This window comes from Cibotium barometz, chromosome 48, assembly GCF_041138505.1.
Source record: "Cibotium barometz isolate CiBa-2024 chromosome 48, ASM4113850v1, whole genome shotgun sequence".
Classification (NCBI taxonomy): domain Eukaryota; kingdom Viridiplantae; phylum Streptophyta; class Polypodiopsida; order Cyatheales; family Cibotiaceae; genus Cibotium; species Cibotium barometz.
Genome location: NC_141093.1, coordinates 23280943 through 23306065, shown reverse-complemented (window position 1 = coordinate 23306065; position 25123 = coordinate 23280943). Strand labels below are relative to the sequence as shown.

At 38.6% G+C, this 25123-nt stretch overlaps 1 protein-coding gene across 1 annotated transcript; it reads right to left on the bottom strand.

Moving 5' to 3' along the window:
- Positions 1-8402: 8402 nt before the first annotated feature.
- Positions 8403-8945, bottom strand: LOC147610979 (uncharacterized). The gene has a single exon (XM_086785191.1). It carries the CDS (start codon positions 8943-8945, stop codon positions 8403-8405), a length of 543 nt encoding a protein of 180 aa, XP_086641317.1.
- Positions 8946-25123: the final 16178 nt, after the last annotated feature.

Here is a 25123-nt window from a genome sequence, read left to right as displayed (position 1 = left end):
AGCTTCCACCTTATTACCATTGAGAAACCATCAAAATATACACAAAATTGAAAATGAAAGATAATAATTTTTCATGTCACACCACTAAAGTATGCCTAAGTAGGAATAGTTGTCTGAAGGCAGAGCTGTTTTGATAATAGGGAATCTACAATATAAACTTTATTATGTTCTGGAAATGGCACGTTGACTACAATATTACTGCACAAACCAAAAATATACAGATCCAACACCCGACAAAATAACAAAAAAAGCCCTTAAAACTTGAAAAAAATCAACTTACAAAGAACACCAAGCATGATGTTGTCGTTCTCACCTCCCTCAAAGAATTCAACAACATTATAGTGTCACTGGCATCAAGCTTAAACCATTGCCTTTCCTGATACATACTGAAGGCGGCATACTAGAAGGGGCCAAGAATAGCAATGGCTCGGCAGTTGGATCTATGCAACTCTACATAAGCCTCATATTGGCACATAAGAATAACCTCCATTGTAGTATGCCTCCGCTCATCGGCATGCACTCTCACCCTCCTCCTTCACCTACTAGGAACGGCTTCACCAGCTTGACTATTGGGGTTTGCTTCCATGGAAGAATTGAGATGAGTGTTCCCTCCATGCACAAGTCCTTCAACAAAAACTTCCTCAGCTATAACCTCATTGTTGCAAGGCCTTTTGGAAAGAGGCAACAGCTCAAGGATACTCTTCATTTTCGGGTCTCAAATTGGAAGAAGATCGAGGAACTAATTGTATCTATACCTAATATGCCTTAGGTACCTTAAGTACCTATTAAAAAAAGTGGCACGGTGTGTGTGTGATGCCATGTAAGCATAGTCTTGAAAAAACTCTACAAAGGAGTCTTCAGTCGTCTCACACAGACTAAAGGTAGCCCAACGCCCACACCTACCATTTAATGTTTAGGTTGTTATCCTTGTAGATTTGTCTCATGACCCTCTAAAAAGGCAATTTTACAATAGCCAATTGCATGTACTTCTGTTCCGGCTTGATCTCTCTAAGGACACAGATATACTTCTCCAGCCTCCTCTGTCATTGTGTGCATCATCATCCTTGTCAATTTATTGCTCCCATGCAAAGATGCTATTCTGGCAAGGTGTGGATTGGTGAGACCCTATGAGCAGCAGTAGACTTTGTGCGAGCCATCTTTGAATTCACACGAAGAACAAAAGTAAGGAGAAACGTAAGCAAGAAAAAAAGAAGAAGTTAAAAGTGCGAGGGGGGCACCGAGAGGGAGGGGTACCTGAGGTATTAATGCGAGAATATATAAGGATATGTACGGATGCAAGCATGCAAGAATATATGGATATGTACGAATGCATTTAATGCAACACATGATCAGTCTTTTTAATCATGGGGTAGAAGCATGTTAACGTGCTACGCTTTTTATGCTAGTTCACATGTGTGAACAAGCATTCCTAGTTAGCATAAGTTTAGGCATGTAAGTCACTATATTAGTAATCATATTTAAAACTTCTGGCTGATACAAAAAGCTCAAATGAGCACTTCCAAAAAAAAGAATAATCAATGAAAGTTGTGGTATATTGAATTACGAGCTAGTCTTTGAAGCTAGTTAGCACGGGCGTTACAGTGGAGTGGTGGGGTGATGAAGTGCAAAGGCCAGAGCACCATGGAGCCCGCAAGCAAGGCGGCGCATTCGTATTCTCCTATACACAGAAAATGCAGAGCCCCTTCTGCTTCTCCTATACACAGAAAACGCAGAGCCCCTTCTGCTTCTCCATCTCCCTGCAAAAGCGCAAAGCGATCTCAAGGTTCCCCAATGTCCCTCTCGGGTACTCTCTCTCTCTCTCTCTCTCTCTCTCTCTCTCTCTCTCTCTCTCTCTCTTGTGCGGGTTCTGTGTGTTTTCTCTTCTACTTTCGGCTTCAGTACCACAAGAAGCTCCATGCAATACAGTTGAGCACATTTCCATGCAATATAGTTGAGCACATTTCCCTTTACAGTTGAGCACATTTCCCTTTGATGTGTGCAGGCCGATGGAAAGCTCCGAAGGTCGTGATCCCCATGCAAGAAAAATTCTGTACAACTTTGGTAGAGTTCAATGCTGCTTATGGCCTTTCCATGGAGGGTTTAGATCCCAAAATGGTTAGGTGGGAGCAGGTCACTGATGCTGAATGGTTCAGTGTGTTCAAATAAACAAAGGATCCCAGCCAGTACCGCATCAAATGCAGCACCATCCACACCGAAATGTATGAGTCGATGATGAAACTACACTACAATGTATACCAGAAGGCCCCAACCAACATGGAAATTTCCTCTGCATTTGCAAAGGGTTTCGTGAAAGAATTCAGTCCTGCCGCCGTGATTGCAAGCGGGACAGCCATTAGGTTCAATTGGGCCGAGTTTGCAGTGCAGTACTTGCAGGATATTCAAGAGAAGGGCTATTATGAGGGCCATGTTAACAAGTGGAGACTACGCAATCTTCAGCTTCTAGCTTCAAAAATTGAGGATGAGTCTGCTGACATCTGCGAGGAAAACATGGCATTGGCAGGAAAGAGTACTGCCAAATCTACCAAGGCCACACTTCAACCTCATCAAGATAGTCGACAGGAGATGGAAGCTTCTTCATTTTGTGGGTTGGAGGAATGGCAGTGCATGAAGACAGCTGTCCTTCAAATGAAAACACAGCTACATTATGAGAAACAGAATCTAAACAAAGTGCAAGAGGGCCTGGAACTTGCTAGGGCTTTGAATGCAAAAAATGCGAAGGTCACTCCTATTGTCACGGCCATGAGACAGAGGTTGCAAGCAGCTGAGATGGAGTTGCAGGATCTATTGCAAAGCAATGATGTGGATGCCCGGCGAAAGATGGAGCTTGAAGTCAGAATAGAGAAAACCAAAGACACCATAGAGGCTATGGGGTTTCCTCTTCGTGAAGATGACCCCATAGATAGTGACATAGACATAACCTGTAAACTGGTAAGTGTCCGTAAGTTTCATCTCTACACTTTATGTTTGGTACATGTGCTCAGGTAACTCATGTACTTACCATGTTCTTTTTGTCTTGGTTTTGTAGGTTGAGGTGGAAATTGTAAAATCCAAGGTGCAGAACTCTGAAAGCCAACTTGAACTTCTGATGCTCATGCAGTCCAAGCTGCAGGGCTCGTTTCTCTAAACTGCCCTAACTAATCTAGCCCTTGCTAGTTTTATGAAGGATAGAGAGGTGCAAGACAGCATCGGAACAAACCTGTGTACTGGCTGTGGTCTGCCCCTTGAGGTCCAACCATTCCTTGCAATGGTCAAGCTCCCTTGTGAGCATAATTATCACCTTCTATGCTTTGCTGCTACATGCTCCCTTGGGACCGTATGTAGGGCTCCCTTTTGCAAAAAAAGCATACCTACCGCATGGTTGTGCAACCTTGCAACACAACGACATCCAACCACACCAGAGATTGGTAAGAAACCATACTTAAATGTATGCTTGCTAGCTAGCATACAGGACATACAGTCTGCAAGCTTGATTATATTAGGAATAAAAGGTGTGCTAGTTAGCATAATGAATATGCTAATTAGCATGCCAGGTATGCTAGTTATCATACTAGATATACTAGTTAGCATATACAGTATGATAGTTAGCATATTGCATATGCTAATTAACATATCCAGTATACTAGTTAGCATACTAGATATGCTAGTAGGATGCTAACTAGCATATACCGTATATGCTAGTTAGCATACCCTGCATGCTAACTAGCATCCTCGTTAGCATACTCTGTATGCTAACTAGCATCCTAGTAAGCATACCCTGTATACTAACTAGCATAGCATATATTCTAGTTAGCATACCCAATACGCTAACAAGCATACCGGATATGCTAATTAGCATATCAAGTAGGCCTACTAGCATATCCAGTATGCTAACTAGCATACGGGATATGTTAACTAGCATGCTAACTAGCATACCGGATATGCTAAAAAGCGTATCCAGAATGCTAATAAACACAACGGATATGCTAGTTTTTTAGGATACTGGATATACTAACTAGCATACAAGATACGTTAATTAGCGTAACCAGTATGCTAACTAGCACACTGGATATGCTAGTTGGATGAGTGGATGCTAATTAGCATATCCAATATGCTAGTAAGCATATTGGGTATGCTTATTAGCATACCGGAGTTAGCATATTGAGTGCTAATTAGCATATCCAGTATGCTAGTTAGCATATTGGATTGCTATCTAAAATGCTAATTAGCATACAGGATATGCTAATTAGCATATATTGTATGCTAAAGCATACTGGTTATGCTAATTAGCATACTGAATATGCTAGTTAGCATACTTGATATGCTATTAAGCATGTTGGATATGCTAATTACCAATTTTTATATGTTAGTAAGCATTTTGGAGCATATTGGATTAGCTTAGAGGTTATAAGGTCTACTAGTTAGCATACTAGGTATGCTGAATATGCTTAAGTAATAGCATACTTGATATGCTATTAAGCATGTTGGATATGCTAATTACCAATTTTTATATGCTAGTAAGCATTTTGGAGCATATTGGATTAGCTTAGAGGTTATAAGGTCTACTAGTTAGCATACTAGGTATGCTAGTTAGCATATTGGATATGCTTATTAGCATACCAGATATGCTAGCTGGAATGATAGTTAGCATACAGGATATACTAATTAGCATATCCATTATGCTGGTTAGTATACTGGATATGCTAATTAGCATATCCTGTATGCTAACTAGCATACTGGATACGTTAATTAGCATACTTGATATGCTATTAGGGATGTTGGATATGCTAATTAGCATATATTGTGCTCTAGTAAGCACATAGAAGCTTTTGGGTACACTTGAATTGCTTAGAGATTATAAGGTTTACTAGTTAGCATACCTGGTATGCTTGTTAGCATACTTGATATTCTAGTTAGCATATATGATTATGCTAGCTAGCATACACGGGAATGCTAATTAGCATACTGGCCTAGCTACACACATAGTTAGCATATGAAACATACTATGTAGCATACATGACATGCTTATAAAGGGTGTAATCAAAGATTTTTTTGTTGCAGGCCTCTCAAAGCCCCTACATGATGTGGGCAGTGTGCATGACACCAAAGGTAAGGGAAAGGCTGCCAACTGAGAACCCTTCGACTGAGAAGGGTGGTGAGCTAGATACAATGAATGAAGGAGTAGATGCGGGATCCCAGCAAATGCAAAGTGCAAGCATGAAAACAACAGAGGAAGGCGATGACGTGAGCAATAAATCAAAAGAAGATGATTTTTTTGTCATGGTTCCTCATGCGCATGCCATGCTTGCTTCAATTGACACGGTAAAAACTTCTCAGCAGACAATGGCTAGTGCCAGTGCATCAGGGGAAACATTGAAGACTAACAACATAGAGGACCCGCAGGAAGTTGGTGATAACAGCCCTCTCAAGGGTTTTTTGCGAAAGGCTAAGGCAAAGAGAAAAGTGGACCCGGAAGAGGTACCTGAGGAAACTGCAAGCAACGGCTATGGTTCCCCAAAGAAGATGGAGGACAAAGCTGAAAGCACCAAAGGTGAAAAGAAAGCCACCCACTCAAGAGCTTGCAAAAAATTGTGTTAAGACCTTTCCTTTTTTGCCCAGATTCTGTACTGTAAGCAGGCAACTGTCACTGTTCAGTTGTTTAGCCTTTACTTAGTGTTCCCATACCTATGCCCTTCACTCTTATGGCTATGCCATTTTGAAAACCTAATGCCTCTTATGGTGGCTGTCATGTAATTTTTTTTATTTTCTCGGTGAAAATGTCTTTGTGTAATATAATGTTGAGCAGCAATCCATTATAATTTTCTGCCAATCTATGAACTTCTTCACTTCGTATCGCTGTTTCTTTGCAGAGGAAGAGAAACTGGCATTAATTGCCTTTCCTAATGTAAATGCTGCCATGCAATGGCAGAAATTACGGAAATGGCGAGTCCGCAAAGCCAGGCAGATAAGGAGACAAAAATTGGAGATTGAAAAGCGGCTCGAACGATATTCACAGCGTGCCCGTAGAATTTTTGAGTGCCTAAATTATGTTCACCCATCAGGGGAGATTATATATGCTGAATGGTATCCTCTTCCAGACCCAATATGGGTGCCTAAGCGACTGTGTGATGAAAAAAGGGCTCTTTTACTAGATCTCAATGGTCTTTTGCTGAGGGTGGTAGAGACTCGCTTCGGTGAAAAGCCCCCTGCATATGCAGATGAAATGTTAAAATACAATGTAGAGGATAAGCAGGTGTTCTGTCGCAAGGACAGCCACATGTTTTTGGACTGGTGTCTTTAGTTCTTCAGTGTGTATATTTGGAGCACAAGCATGCATCGTAAAGTCATGAATATTTGCAGGGCTGTTTTTAAATTGCAGGTGCCAAGGATTGCCGGTTTTTTTGCGCAAGAGCACTGCAGTCCGCAACCCTAGCAGATCTTGAATAAACCTGTGTTTATGAAAGATTTAGTCTTGTTTTGGAAATACAATCCGGCTTACAACGCCCAAAACACGCTTTTGATTGATGATAGCCTCTACAAAGTGTTTCAGAACCCAGCACAAGCTTGGCTCGTTACTCCAAAGCTAGAGGACCAGAGTGCTGAGGAGAGACAACAGTTTCTTATAGAAACTTTGAAAGACTGGCTTTTTCTTTGGCTGCACAGTCAGATGATCGGGCAGCGTATGTGGCTGACAATTTCTTTGATACAGGCTCTGATAACTTCTCTGATGCAGTCATCAAACAGTTGCTAGAGGCTGAGAGACAAGCAGAACTTCGTTGCAAACAAAAGGAAGATGACCTAGAAGCACAGAGAGAGGAGAAAGCTAGGCTGGAGAGGAAAAGAAAAGAAAAGGAACAGGAGAGAGGCGACCTAGAAGCAGAGAGAAAGAAAAAAGCAGAGGAAAAGGAGAAAGCAGAGAAAAAGGAGGAAGCAAAAAAGTCCGATCACTACAAACGCCCTCTGAGGAGGCCTAAAGATGGCGGGTGTGACTCATTGTAAAATTAAACCCTATGTAATGTTATTTGATGCTGGAAGTTAATGATGAGATAATCTTTTCAACAGTTGCCTCCTACTATTCCATTTTTATGTGTTACAGAATTATGTATTGGGATTTTTGTTAGGTAGCACACACTATAAAGTAGCAAGTATACAGTTAGTATATACTGTGGTAGTTAGCATACACTATATGCTAGTTAGCATAATCCTGTATGCTAGTTAGCACACTATATAGCAGCTAGCTAGTATACAGTTAGCATATACTGTGCTTGTTAGCATACACTATATGCTAGTTAGCATATACTGTATATGCTAGTCAGCATATACTGTTTGCTAGTTAGCATACAGTATATGCTAACTAGCATATACTGCTAGTTAGCACACACTATGTAGAAGATTGTTAGTAAACAATTATCATATACTGTGGTAGTTAGCATACAATATATGCTAGTTAGCATATACTGTATCCTAGTAAGCACACGCTATATAGTAGCTAGTGAGTATACAGTTAGCATATACTGTGCTAGTTAGCATACCCTATATGCTAGTTAGCATACACTATATGCTAGTTGGCATATACTGTATGCTAGTTAGCATACGCTATATGCTAGTAAGCACACAATATAAATTAGGTAGTTAGTATACAGTTAACATGTACTGTGCAAGTTAGCATACAGTATATGCTAGTTAGCCTATACTATATACTAGTTAGCATACTATATATGCTAGTTAGCATACACTGTATGCTAGTTAGCATACGCTTTATGCTAGCTAGCACACACTTTGTAGAAGCTTGTTAGTCAGCATATACTGTATATGCTAGTCAGCATATACTATTTGCTAGTTAGCATATAGTATATGCTAACTAACATATACTGTATGCTAGTTAGCATACGCTTTATGCTAGTTAGCACACACTATGTAGAAGCTTGTTAGTAAACAATTATCATATACTGCGGTAGTTAGCATACACTATATGCCAGTTAGCATATACTGTATGCTAGTAAGCACACGCTATATAGTAGCTAGTGTGCATACAGTTAGCATATACTGTGCTAGTTAGCATACACTATATGCTAGTTAGCATACACTATATGCTAGTTGGCATATACTATATGCTAGTTAGCATACGCTATATGCTAGTAAGCACACAATATAAATTAGGTAGTTAGTATACAGTTAACATATAGTGTGCGAGTCAGCATACAATATATGCTAGTTAGCCTATACTATATACTAGTTAGCATACTTTATATGCTAGTTAGGATACACTGTATGCTAGTTAGCATACGCTTTATGCTAGCTAGCACACACTTTGTAGAAGCTTGTTAGTACACAATTAGCATATACTGTGGTAGTAGTAAGCATACACAAGATACAAAATAGAATAAAAGACCATGACGCTCATGTCAAAAACCGAATGGCATGCTGTTATAGATTGCTTCATAATCTTCGAGGGTGATTGTGTACATTTGCCTTCTCTTTTGCATGTGTTTCATGGGTATCTTGATACAACGCACAAGATTTAAAAGTATGTGAACAACAGGTTGATTGTAGTCTAGTTTGAAGGTGTATGCATCCACTTGCTTGTAATACAGTCCTTGCACGACATAAGAGCCTTTGTCAATTACATTGTTCCACTCATCAATGTAACCCTGTTTTGCCTTTTCTTTTACTGCAATGCACTTTACCAAGTAAAAGTCTACATTCTCATCATTGGTTGTAGCATCCGGATTCACTGCAAAAGTGTCACCAACACATAAAGCACTACTTAATGCATCATGGTGGCCTTCATACACGAATTTTTCATATCCAATGATCTGTCCTTCAAGGGCATCATCAGTCGGAGTGTCTTCTTCATCCTCAACTTCATCAGACAATGGCATCAGAATGTGATAATCCCAAGGCTGCACATGAGATTTGTCAGTGCAGCAATTCCAACTATGGTTCATGCATGCATCACAAAAGCATGCCAATGGTCTTGTGGCAATGGCAGTTGCATCCTGCCTGCCGGTTGTGACCGCGAAAAGCATGCAAGGTGCGAGACTTCTCAACCGTGGCACAATTCCATTTAACCTCCCTGTTTACATCACCTACTTTGATCTCCCAAAACACACGGGCACATTCCCTTTCTTTTAGAGGATATGATGCAGCTGCTCCCTTTGATAGGTTGGCTTTGCAATAGGCAACCACATCTGCAGCACACTTTAAAGTGGCCCCATTAGGCTTCAGCTGTTCATGTGTCAACGATCTTTTAACAACTGCGCCTGCACCGTCATGCTCTCCCTTGCCATGTCTTGATCCAAAGAAGAACCAGCTCATCTCCATTCCTGTCAGTCCAGCATACCTTGCAACAAAATAGAAAGGCCTAACAGCCTTAAACTGTGAGGCAGCACCATCGAACCAGACCCAGTGACGTTTTGGAGTGACACCTTCTCTCTGTAACCAGCCACAATGCAGCATAAAACAATGTTGGACAAACAATGTGTCATGCACTTTGTCATCTGATATGAAGAAGTGGATTTTCTTGACTACTTTCCCTTCCCTGTGGTAGTATGTTATGTGCACAAAAATAGTTACTTGACTTGAGTGCCAATGCATGGATTGAATCTCATTTTTCTCCTTGAATGCATAGTTTTCTGCAAAGTCTACAACCAACACAACCACATCGTCAGGAAATCTAAGAATACAATCCTTGAACTGTTGTGCTTGCCATCGAGTGATATAGTTATGTTTGATAAAAACCTTCAGCTTGGTCTGTAAGAGTTGAAGAAACTCCCAGCACTACATTTCTTTAGTCACAAGATCTTTTCTCTTTTTTTTGTCTCCGTGCTTATCTGTTGCCTCCACATATGCAAACAATTTTACAAAGATATTCTTACCTGGGCTTTGTGTCTCTAAGCAGCATGTTTCTAGCTTTTTCACACCACATTTCTTACATTTCCCATCAAACACTCACTATTGTGGTAACCAGCATCTATCTGCTTCGGGCGGCAGAGAACTGACTCCCATAGATGTATGACACCTTTGAAAGTTTAACATAAAGCCATGCAACCCCTGCTAGTTTCATCACCTCTGACGCAAACGCTGCATGTACATCTGCATTGGGCTCCATGCAGCCCGAATGACTGAGACCGCATATGGTTAAGTGTGTCCTTTAAAAAAGACATCTGCACATGATATTCACAGCAGCATGTGTATCTATCTTTCAGTCGCCGTACAAAAAATAGCTTCATCATTTCAAACATTCTCATACCTATAATTTTTGCAATCTGGATGCTTTTCTTTGAATCTGTAGAAGAGCTCAACCTGCAATTATGAGAGTTAGAAGGCGGTTATTATGCTAGTTATGCTAATTAGTATACAGGCCATGCACGGAAGCATACTATATGTAACCAGCACTTACAGTATGCTAACTAGCACTTACAGTATGCTTCCATGCATGTGCAGTATGTTAACTAGCACTCACAGTATGTTAACTAGCACTTGCAAAATGCTAACTAGCACTGACAGTATGCTAACTAACACATTCAATAGGCTAATTGGTACATTCAGTATGCTAATGAGCACATTCAGTTAGCTAATTGGTACATTCAGTGTGCTAACTAGCACAAACAGTGCTAACTAGCACAAACAGTGCTAAACTAGCACAAACAGTATGCTAACAAGCACATTCATTATGCTAACTGGCACATTCAGTATGCTAAGTAGCACTTACAGTATGCTAACCAGCACTTAAAGTATGCTAATTAGCACTCACAGTATGCTAATAAGCACATACAGAGTGCTAACTATCCCTAATCATATGCTAACTAGCACTTACAGTATGCTAAGATGCACCTACATTATGCTAACTAGTACCTTGAGTATGCTAACTAGCACTTAGAATATGCTAACTAACACTTAGAGTATGCTAACTAGCACTTACAGTATGCTAATCAGCACCTACCATATGCGAACTAGCACTCACAGCATGCTTACTAGCATCTAGCATGTAGAGTGTGCTAATCAGCACATAGAGTATGCTAACTAGCATACACAGTCTGCTAACTAGCATTTACAGTGTGCCTCCAGGTATGGCTTGTATACTAATTAGCATTACTAATATGATAAATAACACACTCTGTAAGGTGATCAACATATTGAAGATTTGAACTAGCATATACAGTATAGCATGTTCTAGCTAGAATAAACCATAAACAACCACAGTGTAAATAACAACCAGTATGCTAACTGTAAAGTTTCACATGCTTTTTAGTGTACTCGAATAATGGTGCTTTGGTTAGATCAATTACCTGAGGTTCATCAAGGAGGTGTACAGGGTGCTTTATGTAATTTTTTTTCCCCATCCTCTTTCGACAAACATCTTTTTTGTTAGGGGATACACGTGTCTCATCCCTCCAAAATGTGTAAACCAGCTCTTTCATTTCATCTATAATTGTGCTACGACGGGCATGTTTTTGACATGCAGCCAATGAAAACATTCCACCGTCAACATTCGATGTCACCCGCAATTTAGCCTTATACAAGGATCGACGCGGAGCTTTAAGGAGTCTCGAGACTTTTGACATTTGCATGTTCTCCTTTGAATTCAACATCATGGACAATGCTGTATGCTTCAAATACAACTCCTCATTACATAGCTTGGCTGCTTTACAAGCGCCAAGGTGTTACGAACATTGCACATGATTGCACTTTGAATAGTAGACTCCTCTGGACACACTGCTTGCACAACAGGATGATGAGATACTAGATTCCAAATTTCTTGCTTGTCTTCTGTACTAATTCCTTCAGTCCTCCTCTTGAACAGTGCCACAATCTCAGACGAGATTTTCTTCTTCTTTTCCTCCTCAAAGGCAAGCTCTCGAACCTGAACCTGCTTAAGTTTTTTCTTCTCTCGTTGTTTCCTCTTTCTTTGTCTCTCATAATCCCTAATGGCAGTACAAGTTGGGTCCTCCAAGTTCGGATTCAATGTCTGTAAAGGATCCCTTCTGCTGCCTTCATCTGTTGCCCTTGAACGCGCAAGTAAGCCTACCAGATCAGATTGCAAGGTATGGTTCGCCATAACTCTATGAGATGGGGAGGAAGTGGGCTACACGGAGAGAATGCGAGGCAAAGGGAGAGGGTGAGACTGTTTGAGCAGCATCACAGAGAGAGAGAGAGAGAGAGAGAGAGAGAGAGAGAGAGAGAGAGAGCTTGGCTTACACAGATCATGGAGAACCTCGAGAGAGTGAGAGAGAGAGAGAGACAAAGAGACAGAAAGATAGAGAGAGAGAGAGAGAGAGAGAGAGAGAGCGCTCATCCACTACACCATGACTTCAGTAACTGAAAAGATGCTGCATTTGAATTTGGCACCGAGTAAATTTAACATTAATTATGGAAAGTTCATTTCAAAATGGACATATTCTTGGCTCTCGAATGTATGCTAACAAGCACTACTAACTGGCATTGTCCGGGACAGCATTTTTTGTGCACATTAACATGCTTCTACCCCATGACCTTGCACAGATGTGGCACATTCTCATGTATGGCTTAGACATATGGCAACGAGGAGGATCTATACAACATGCACATTTAATGTGAGGATCTAGATGGATCTAGACGGATACGTAGGTGCATTCATATTGAACACATTTCATGCATGCATGCTTCTAGGCTATATATATATATAGACTTCCCTCTTTGTTTTGCACTTATATAAACAAAGAGGCAAGTCTATATATATATAGAGACTTCCGTCTTTGTTTTGCACTTATACAAATATAATAGGTACGTTTCCAAATCCTGATTGTATGTTTTTTCTTATTTTTTTTACATTCACCACAACTTACCACATTGCAAGGGGGCACTCCCTCCCCATGAGAGAGGGTTCCCCCTTGCGTTGTGGTGAGTTGGGTGTTATTTGTGTTATCTTTTGCAAATAGGCTTATTCTTTCTTGCTAATTTTGTCTCAGATGGAGAAGTGTGGGAAGATTAAAGCAACCGGTGCAGACATGCTCTCATCATTCCTCGGCGGCAGACTATACCTTCAAAAAGCAAGGAGTCTGACATTACAACAATGTTCAACTGTGATTTTCCTCTCAGTGACATTATTGTGTCAACACAAGAGCAACTGGTTAAGAAAGAGCATGAATTTTGGAGTCTCACTTCATCCACGAGCAAAGTGATTATTGATTTTGCAAAGTTTGTACATACCAGTGATTATTGATTCTACAAATTTTGTACATATCAGTGATTTCAAAATACCTGACTCACATGGTTTTAGTTAGAAGGTTAATAGGGATCTTTTCAAGGTGGAAATACTTTCAAGATGGTGGATAGGATTTTCCCCATCCATTGGTAAATATGGTCTACTCTACTTTCTACACGTTGTGCTGCCGAATGATGATTGTGAGATAAAGATGCTGATGATGATGAGGTCGAGAAAGAAGTAGTTTAGGTGGCAAAAGATAAAGATGACCCGGTCAAAGTAGAGGAAGAAATTGATGAGGCCGAGGAGGAAAAGGAGAGCCAAATGTTTGATATTAACCGGCTCGAGTGTGAAACTTTGCTAGTTTCTCAAGAAGAGTGCAATGTGCTGTCATCACAGGAAGTGGACTTTGTCCCCTCTCTAGCTCTTCCATCGATTCCTATAGGAGGCTGCAATTATGTTTCGGTATCTGATCTTCAAGAACTTTTTGATCTTAGGGAAGACTACTATATTGGGATCATTGCCCAAAATATTGAACAAGAGGCAAATTTGGTTTTTGATGAAGAGGATGATAAATATATATCTCTTGACCTCCATAGCGATAATCAATTTCATTCAACCTTGGATGCATTATCAACAATGATATTTTAGGATGCTGCTAGCTATGAGGAAGTGGGTCTTCCCACAGAAGAAGAATTTCAAAAGATTCAAGAGAGACTCAACATTTCCAACTTGGGAAGGAATTTGGAGCAAGGAGATTCCTCTAGGGGGAAAGCGACAGCAACTAGCATCAACCTCTCGCATGATCCTCTTGAGATACCATCCATCCCCCAAAAATTGACTCAACCAATCTTCACCAAGAGGCCTAATTTGATAGGTTATCTTTGTCTTCTTTACAACCTCACATGAAGAAATTAGATGTGCAAACATTCCCAACAATATAAACTAGCTTAAGTGTATGTCCTTTGAACCTGTGGAGGGTTTCATAGCACCACGAATGTTTGTTGCTATTTTGATCTTGCATTCTTCAATGTTCTCTTTTGGGCAAAGCTAATCTTGGCTGCTGGACAAGGGTGGTAATGAAATGTACTCCAATTTACCAACATTTTCATTTCCCTCCAATAGGACATACAAAGAATCATAAAAATAGATATTTTGAGCCGCTAGATGCCTTGTTGCATGGTTATCATACAACAAGTTTCCTATCTCAACGTCCGTGCAGAGCAAAGATCTTTCCACTAAAACACTCGACATTCTGCCATTCGTACTACACAATGGATGGATAGAGAATTGTAATATTAAAACTACATTAGGTCATCAAATTTTATTTTTATGGTTGTACAAGAAAAACATAGAGTTAGAGACTCAATGTCAGGCTTAGTCTCATGCTGACATAATCAGCACATAATCTAATCTCCTTGTGCATGTAAACATGTTGAATAAGGGCCTCTGTTATTGTACCTCCAACATTATGGCACCTCCTAAACTCTAAATTTTTTCCTTCCATTGCTTATGAGGATCTGAGGTATTTTTAGCCTTAACCCTGAAGGATCCTTAAACACTTGGTCACCATTAAAGTCCATTTGTACTTGCTATAATATGTTCAGGGATCGCCATCATTGCCTTTCTTATTAAAGATCTCCACGCTATGAATATTACAGATGTTCTTCCTTCTTGAACACATCTGTTTTTAGTACCCAAAAAATTGATGTCACACATCTTCTGATAAAACAAAAGAAACCAAAAAAATATGTTTATATTATACCTTATGCCCTTTTGTTTTGAGTTTCCTTCACTATATGATTAGTAAGCACATCTATTTTTAGAACCCAAAAAGTTGATGTCACACATCTTTTGATAAGAAAAGCAACAACAAATATGTTAGATTATACCTTATGCCCTTTTGTTTTTAGTTTCCTTCACTATATGATCAGTAAGCACATCTATTTTTAGAACCCAAAAAGTTGATGTCACACATCTTCTGATAAGAAAAGCAACAACAAATATGTTTAGATTATACCTTATGCCCTTTCACTTTGCATTTCCTTCACTATTACAGCAACAAGTAACCTGATTTGTAAAGCTTATCTATATTTAGAACCCAAAAAATTGATGTCACACATCTTCTGATAAAAAAAGCAACAACAAATATGTTTATACTATACCTTATGCCCTTTGACTTTGCATTTCCTTCATTGTCATAGCAATAAGTAACCTGATCAGTAAGAAAACAACAAAAAATCTTCTCGACAATGGATATTCAAGGATACAAACAAGAAGGAAACAAAAAATCGTAGATATGACAAGGGTGTGAACGAGAAAAGGAGTGAGAAAACCGTAGATACATTAAAAGAGACAAAAGTGGAGAGGAGGGTAGTCGAGGAGGGAAATTAATTAATTTTCCCAAACTCCCATTACCTCAAAATTCTCAAACTTCCATCACCTCAAAATTCTCAATTTTAACAGGGGGAAGAGCGTTATCAGTATGATGATATCTTTTTTTAAAATGTTTTGACACAAATATTACTTATACTTGATCTTATGATTTTGGGTGGAAGATCTGATAAAAAGATTTATGTTAGATGAATCTTGCATCCTTTCACTCTCATTGACTTGGTCTTTCTTCGCCATCAACATAAGAGTGACCTAGTGACAGATGAGGCACAAAGATTAATCTACCTTTTCCTTGACTTTGTGTGATACATGTGCACTAGCACCTATAGTAGTACCACAAGATGATGAATCTACATTCCTTGCATCTATCCTCAACTTGCCTGGCCATGGACTAAAATTGGATCCACTACTAGAGGACTCTCTAGGTCCACTAATAAGCATATGTGATTTCTTCTCTACATGTGGGACAACATCATGTCTTCTTACATCTGCATCTTCATTTACCTTCACTGTTGTATACCAGCAACAAAGATAACATCTCTGCTTACACCACACATCTCATAGGTGGTAGGGTTATAACATCTATAGCCTTTCTTCTCCAAAGCATAATCAAACGAAGATGCATTTCTCTTCCTTTGGATCTAACTTGGTTATCACTTCATCAAGAACATGCACATATGCAATACATCCAACACTTTCAAGTGAGACACATATGGTTTTATGCATGTAAACTTCTGTTTAGGTGCCATATTATAGTGGGAGTCCTATTCATAATATAAATAGCAGTTGTTTCTACTTCAGCCCAAAAATAATCTAGCATATCCTTAAGGTACAAGGGGGATTAACCTTACCCATGTACCACTTCCTTTTCTTGCCTACCCTTACCCATGTATTGCTTCCTTTTCTTGCCCCTTGAGCTCTTTATGCAAACTGGCACTGTGATACCATAAGAAGAATGCAGGGAGAAGATGAGACTGAGCCCCTTACAAGAAAACACAGAGGCAGTCATAACATTGAGAAACAAAAACAAGCAAGACATAAAAACCAAGTGACTTGTATGAGAAATGAACTTTCTTATTGACACGATGAATGATAACAAGTCAAGGTCACCAAGGCACTTTCTCATTCAATACATAACCACACTCGATACATCAAGATCATAAATTACAATAGAGTAGGTTAAGATGGTGCTTAACATAACACATATATGTATTACTAAATCTCTATATTCACATTAATCTCATTATACTACATGTTCTAATTTTAATCACAAGTTTCAAACCATAGTGTAGCACACATGAGTTTCAAAACCTTATTTATGCAATCTAGAAAGCAACATTATAAAACCTTTCATGGACAATCTAGAAACCACATTAGACATATTTGGATCATACACTTGATATATTGTCATCCAAAACATTAAAGAAAAATTAGTCATAGAAAAAAAAACAAGATATAGAATGTTGATGTGAATCTCAACATGAAAAGAAATTGGTAGAGTAGGTCAAGATGGTGCTCAACACATAAATTCTAGATCCTAATTTGTACATTTTAGAAAGAAATATGTGGAAACATCCACAACATAATAATGATCAAATTACTTCCACTTATATGTTTATGAAACATGGATCAAATGCCAAAGGTATTAGTGACAAGGATGACTAGTCATCTTCACACTCATCATCAACAACATAGAGGTCTTTACTATGGTGCTGATTAATTGGATCCCTCTCATATCATCGATCCTGACCATGAAAGCGGACATTGCTTCTGTGTAAGGAGGCAAAATACTACAAACAAAGAGTCATATGAACTCTTAAAGAGTCCAAGCACTTTTTACATAATATAAAGAAAAAAATACATCATTTAAAAGAAAAATATTCCATCAATCAAAAAACTCAAAAGATTAAGCAAATTAGAAAAATCATCCATAGACCCAACCAAGTTTGCCTAAAAGAACTCTAGCAAATTCTAGCATAGACACATTAGCACATAGGCTAATAGTTTAAAAAAGGTTTAAAAAACTCTAGATAGGCTAGTAGTTTGCCAAAAAGAACTCCAACAAAGTCTAGCATGCACACATTAGCACATAGGCTAGTAGTTTCAAGAAGGTGAAAAAAAACTTTGTGAAGATTATCATCAGAGAAGGATCCATGGGTCTCATCACATGATGAGCTTTCTTAATAACCATGGCTCTCACAAGAGGATACACACAATCACGAATAACCCCCACATCTGTGTCAAAATCCATTTATATACATCCTAAACCCATGCAATCCCTATGTATCGAGGTAGTACCACAACCCATCTCCAAGGCCCTCATGCTCCATGTAGCAAAATAAGAAACTTTGGCTTCTCTCTATCCCTCCTCATATGCTATCAAAACTACCCCCAATCTCTTCATCCTTGAAGATAAAGGCAAAAGTAATGTGTCTCCACCACTACATTGTGTGGCCACAATATGAAGCTCATTGAGAAGAATGGCCTTCTCTATGAGCCATGAAAATAGAGGTGTTTGTCCCTCTCCACCTCATAATAAACATGATGAAAGTTTCCACCTAAAATTCATAAGAAATAACATGATTGTAATCTCACATATTCTCTCATATGTTACATAATGCCATTTTAAAAGAAAGGAAGAAAGAATACACCAATCTCACATATTCTCTCAAATGCTACATAATGTCATTTCAAAAGAAAGGAAGATTGAGAGAATTCACCCCATAGTGCTCTCCTCCACTCTCACAAAAGGTAGATGGCATGGAGTCTATCACAATAACATGTCAAAACACCTCCAACTTCTAGACACAAGCATACCATTCAATCCATCCTACACAAGGTCCTATTAATTTTAATATTAAGTAAATCCTCTTAATTATCACTACATTAATAATAAGTAAGATCACATGTAAGAAAACACAAGAAACCACCAAGAATCAGCAAAACAAGCAATAGCCAAACCATATCTCACATGATCCTTCCCAACTAGGGCTCCTTTCCAAGACATGAAACATCTCTCCACATCAGCATAACCGTGAATCTTTCTAGTTCTTTAGCCAACATAATGTTCATATGTGCTACATGCAAAATGAAGTACTTCCTTCTACTTTATCAACATTAGCACTTAGTGCTACATACATAATAAGTAACACAACTACAAGTTGAAAATGTAGCATAAGGTGCATAGCACGTAACACCAAGAGGTATTCTATTACTTTATTGACCCTTGTTTTTCCATCATGGCACCAATTCCAAGGATAACACCCTATACAAAACTTTAAGGATGCTAAAAATGTAATATTGAAATCCTCTTTTTGCATTTTCTTGAAGGTTTAAAGTGCATCTAGGACATAGCCACCATGGAGCACATATCCTATAGAGTTGGCCCCACCCTTCTCTCTCTACATACAAGCCCCCACCCCTTATCTCTCTACATGTAGGCCTGGTTGGTGTCTCTCTCCATGTAGACCTAGTACAATGATCCAACTCCTGAATGATCCCACTTCCAAATGATTTAACTCTTGAATACTTCTACTACTGTGATCTGACCTCAACAATCACACATCTTTAATCATCAATCCAACTTCTCAAATTGATCATTGATCGGACCTCTAGAATTTGCAATCTGACTTCACCAATCTCACATCTCTAATCATCAATCCTACTTCAGCGCGATGATCTGACTTCTCAAATCACGGTCTGACATCACTAATTCATGCATATTTTATCATTGATAAAATTGATCCAACCTCACCAATCTCACATCTTTGACCATCTATCCTACTTCTATGATCGTCAATGTGACTTCTCAAATTAAGATTCAACATCAGCGATCTTACTTTTTTTATTATTATCAATCCTATTCCAAATTGTGATCCAATCTCACCGATTCATGCATCTCTTTGATTCGTCAATTCTACTTCTCAAATCGTTGCATCATAGTAGAGACGTTGTACTACTTGCATCTATTCTCTTGGTAATCTACCTAGGGGAAGGCCACATTGATGCGACCTTCCTGCCAATAGATAATATTAAATCAAGAATAGGCTTGTCTTACCTAACACGAAAATTTAACTCCTTGACAATCCCACTTCCAGATGATTCAACATCTTGAATCATCAATCTCACTTCTACAATTGTGACTTGACTCCTTGACAATCCCACTTCCAAATTTCATGATTTGTCCTATATATTTTTCTCATATTTACAAATCATACCATTTTAGTTCTGTAGAAGTATATGATTTCTCTCTCTCTCTCTCTCTCTCTCTCTCTCTCTCTCTCTCTCTCTCTCTCTCTCTCTCTCTCTCTCTCTCTCCCCAAGACACATTACTATTGCAATTGGATCAGATTTTCCAAAAGGAAGGAGAGTCAATTTCTGCCTTTTTAGTGAGGTATGAAGCCTTGTTCTTCAAATATCAACAAGCTGCTTTACATGTTGTTGCTTCTTCTTTTTCACCTTCTATGGGAGATTCAAAGAGTTCTTTAGCAATGGGGCACCTTAAGATGAGCAAGTTTATCATGGATTTGGATCCCCGCTTACATGGAAAAGTTCTTAGCAAAGATCCCACTAATTTTAAAGAGGCTCTTTGTATTGCTTTGAAGAAGGAGGCCACTCTTCATATTGAGTCCACATTCCAATCTTCTCCGAGTGTGCCGACCCCACCACGAGTAGAGATAGCCTCAACATCTCAGGTACAAGCTTCATCCTTGGATCATAACATTGCACAACTTATGGCAGAATTTGCTGATTTGAAGTTACACTTAGTCAACGTAAGGCCACTTAGGGTTCCACGAGTTGAGGATAAACCTAGGGATAGAAGTAGTGTCCACATGCTATGAATGTCAAGAGAAGGGGCACTATCGCACACTAAGTGTCCAAAATTGAGGAAAAGAGAAGGGGCACTATCGCACTGAGTGTCCAAAATTGAGGAAAAGAGAGGATAAAAGTTTAGCACTTTTAGAGGAAACATGCTCAGAAGAAGAAGAGGAAACATTGATGCCATTAATGGCAAAATGGGTCGTAAAACTAGGAGCCAAGAAGAAGAAGAATAAAAAGATAAATCTGAAGAAGAGAAGAAAAATAAGAAGAAGAAGTCGTCTAGGAGAAAAATTGGACAATCTGACTTTCCTATTGGACAAGGATCTCTTAGTTATGACCTCTTAATAGATCTTAGGGAGAAAACGGCACAAACCACATTGGGGCAGCTTTTGGCACTCTCTCCAAAGCTCATAAAGGAATGGGGTAAGCTGGCTAGCCCAATGGCATCTAAGAAAAAGAAGAAGAGGGATAATGGGACTCCTATGGCTCAAAAGGTGGATAAAGATGTAGGAGATGATGTGTCTGTGATTGATGTCATCATTGAGGGGCAAACAATTTCTAATGCATACATTGATGGAGGTGCATCAATCAATGTCATGAGTGAAAAAACAATGAAAGATGCCGATTTAAAGTTGTCTTCTACTAACTCTCCCTATCACATCAAACTTGCTGATAATACTAGGGTGAAAACTTTAGGCATTGTCTGGAATTTGGGAGTGGATGTATGTGGTATTTCTATACCTACAACTTTCCAAGTCATTCCTACAAAGCCTGATGCTAGGGATTACCCATTGATATTGGGTAGGCCATGGCTTCGCCAAGTGAAGGCAATTCAAAAGCAGGAGACAGGTGATCTTATTCTACAAGGTGAGAATAAGAAGGTCCACTACAACATCAAGAGTCGTCTCGCAAGAAAGTGGTAAGAGGTGAACCTTCAACTTCCGAAAGTTCCAGAGTCAAAGTCATCCGATGAAGAGGAGACAAGTGGTAGCTCCGAGGATTCCATCTCAGAAGGGGAGGTGGAGGGAGTTGCATTTAGTTTTTCCCTAGGAAGGGATCGAGGGGTTGCTGAAGACAATGGAGCCTTGGAAGGGGAAGCTTCTTCAACCATGTTCAAGAAAGGAAATGTGGACCTCACTAGTCTTCACCCCAATAGAATGAACTTCTTCTTCTTGATGAGTCCATAGCAGGTACCTGAAAGGGAGAATTACTTAAAAATGTTGGATGGATTTCCTAACCTTTTTGCAAATAGCTACTCATCACAAGTACGCCAAGCTACCCTAGTAGAGCACAAGATTGATCTCAAGCCCCAAAGTAAGCCAGTGGTACAGTGGCTAAGGCATTTGGGAGAGGAGTGCAAGCGGAGGTGCTTAAGAATGAGGTAACTAATTTGCTTGAAGTTGGATTTATTTTTCCAGTAGAGAGAATTCAGAGTGGATTTCCCCAGTTGTAGTCACTCCCAAAAAGGGTGGAAAATGGCATGTGTGGACTTTTGCCTTCTGAATGCATGCACAAAGAGGGATTATTATCCTCTACCCTTTCAGGATGAGATTCTGGATCAAGTTGCAGGTCATAAGTTGTATTCAGTGTGTGATGGATACTCTAGATACTTTCAAATCCAGATTTGTGAAGATCAAAGGAAAATATCATTTATCACCCCTTGGGGAGTGTATGCCTATAGGGTGATGCCATTTGGCTTGACCAATGCACCAGCAACTTTTCAATGCTTCATGAGTCAGGTATTTGCACCTTACTTGGGAAAGTTTATAAGGGTCTTTTTGGATGATTTTTGCATTTATTCAAGCCGCATGGATCACTTGGAAAAGTTGAGGTTGGCCTAGCAAAGTATTGATGATGCAAAAGGGTGTCTTAATCCTGAAAAATGCCGCTTGGCATAAAGGAAGGTGGTTTTCTTGGGACATTTTATCTTAGAAGAAGGCATAGAGATGGATCCTGAGAAGGTGCAGGCAATTGGGGCCCTCCCACCACCTACCAATGTAAGGGAGGTAAGGAGGATTTTGGGTAAAACAAAGTATTACCAACACTTTGTTTTTTGACATGTTCTCTGAGAAGATGTATCCTATAAATCTGTTGACAAAGAAGAATGTTTCTTTCCAATGGGGGCCCGCCGATCAAATTCAATCTTTTTGTTTGCTCAAGGAATGCATGAGTCAAAGTCCAATTGTGCAGCCTCCTAGGTGGGGGGAGGATTTTTATGTGAACCCAAGTGTCTCATCACATTCAGTGGGTGCTATAATCTTGCAAAAGGGAGGGCAAGGGCGTATGCAACCAGTGTATTATGCAAGTCCACAACTCACTGATGTCGAGGAGAGGTATGGTGAAATGGAGAAAGGTGGTTTGTCTCTTGTTTTTGCAGTAAAGAAGTTCAGGTCATACTTGTTACCTCGCCCTTTTTTCTTGATCACATCTCAACCTTCTTTACAATTCTTGGTCTACAAACCCAATCCTGCAGGAGGGAAGTTTGCAAAGTGGATTTGTGAGCTTCAAGAATTCTCTTTCACTTTTATTACAGAAAACACCACTAGAACCTCTCTTGCAGATTTGCTCACATAAGGAAGGAAGAGGAAGAAGGAACAGGAACAAAGGAAGAAGTATATGAAGATTTGGAGACACCACCAACTGCTTTCACTATGCATTTTGATGGAGCCACATATCATCACATCCTATTCACATATCATCACATTCACATCCACATCTATTTACATCACATCACATCTCATCCACATGTCATCACATCTACTCACATCTTATCACATCGCATTCACATCTTATCACATCACATTCAACCGTTTGCTACTTTTGATCCGATGGGACTTTTCTAAGTTTTTGCCAATTGCTTGGCCTAGTTAAAGGTACTTTTTCTTGATAGATATTTTCATATTCTTTCTCAAATTTCTCAAGTGAAATATATTCAATATTCTTTCCTTTTGAGTAAAAGATTCATGGGATTTACAAAAATCAATTCTACCCATATTTTCCCATAAAATTAATAATGCTCAAAATTTCACTTTTGATAAATACTCATAATTTGAATTATGTCAAAAATTCCCCTTTTACCATTTAATTTCTTGGATCTCAATTATCATGGGAATTCCTCTTTTTTCATAAAATAAATTTACCAAAAATTCCTCTTTTACCATTTAATTACTTGGATCTCAAATATCATGGGAATTCCTCTTTTTCTATAAAAATAAATTTACCAAAATTTACTCTTTTCTCATAATCAATTAATTATGCATAATTATAAAAAAAAATATTTCTCATGAATATGATGAAAATCATTCTTTTTGCATAGGATGTCCAATCTTAGAATATGGTAGGAAGTCCTCTTTTAGCATTATGCATAAAAATAAGATATGTATTAGTTTCTGAAAATTTTGCCATAGCTTCGCTCCTATTACTGATAAATCTCAAATTTTTCTAAAGAATAAAAACTTCTAATGGAAATATGATAGTAGTTCCTCTTTTATGCTTAAAATCAAATTATGAATTTAAATCATAATTTTAACCATAATCATAAACTTAATTATGATTATCCCACTAGATTAAGCTAATTCCATTATTTCTCTTTTTCCAAATTGATATGATAATCTATTTCTCATTTAGAATCAATCAAAGTAGTTTTTAACTACTTATAAATAATCTAAAAGAAATAACCATTATTTGGTTAACACAAAATCATAAAAATACCATTTTCTTAATCTCTAGCTTATCAAGCCAAGAGTTTAGCTTTGAATTAAGAGACCATCATTTAGAAGCATCCTTTTTCAAGGGATTTAGCCATAAAGATGGCTATTCTTTTAGAGAGAGAGATTTACTTAAAGAAAGCATTACAAATAAGCATAAAGATTAACTTTCTCTTAATTAAGCATTAAGACTTTAAGGGAAAGCTTGATTTGAATTTTTAAAAAAATTATTTAGCAAGCTTCTCAAGCTTGAGAGGGGTTGAGAAGAAGAAAGTCATTGAGATAAATTGGAAAAACCATAAAAATTGATTTTACCTCCAAATTTGGCTTGATTCTCTATTAACAGCAGTAGTGAATCTCCCGACCAATCAATTGGTCCACAAAGAGGAGAAGAGCAACTCCAAGAATTGTTGTAGAAAGAGAGAGAGAGAGAGAGAGAGAGAGAGAGAGAGAGCTCCAAGCTCCCAAGAGAGAGGAAAATTTAAGGGATAATAGAAAAATATGATTATTTTAATATAATACTGGCATAGTATAGCTCCAATATTTTTTAAAAAAAGAATAAGGGTCTATTTATAGGTGACGAAGGCCACTAACCAAGTCCAACTGGGTTCTAGAATTTTCCAGGTTTAGTTTGACTCAATTTGGACAAGATTTGGACCAGTTTGGCTCCCTTTTTGATTTGGTTTGATCCAAGAGAGAGGAGAGATAGAAATATCATAATTTTTTTAAATTAAAAACCCTTCCACACATGTGAAATAGGCGCCTACCTCAAGATTCCCCCTCTCCTTACCAAGGTGTGAAAATGCATCATTATTCTGAAATATCTCTTTTTTTTAGTAATATCTCATTATTTTTAACTAATAAACCTTGTACTTAGTCAACTCTTCATCTTATGTGAGCATTTACTCATTTTTGGGTATTTTCTTTTATTCTTTGGATTTATCTCATCCCAACACTTGGATTAATCCAATTGGCCTATTGGAACCTTAATTGGACCATAATCCTTTTTTTTTTGAAA

Bases quoted from the DNA above. Each gene is read 5' to 3' on its own strand.
- LOC147610979 (XM_086785191.1), bottom strand. From the start codon at position 8,945: ATGAACCATAGTTGGAATTGCTGCACTGACAAATCTCATGTGCAGCCT.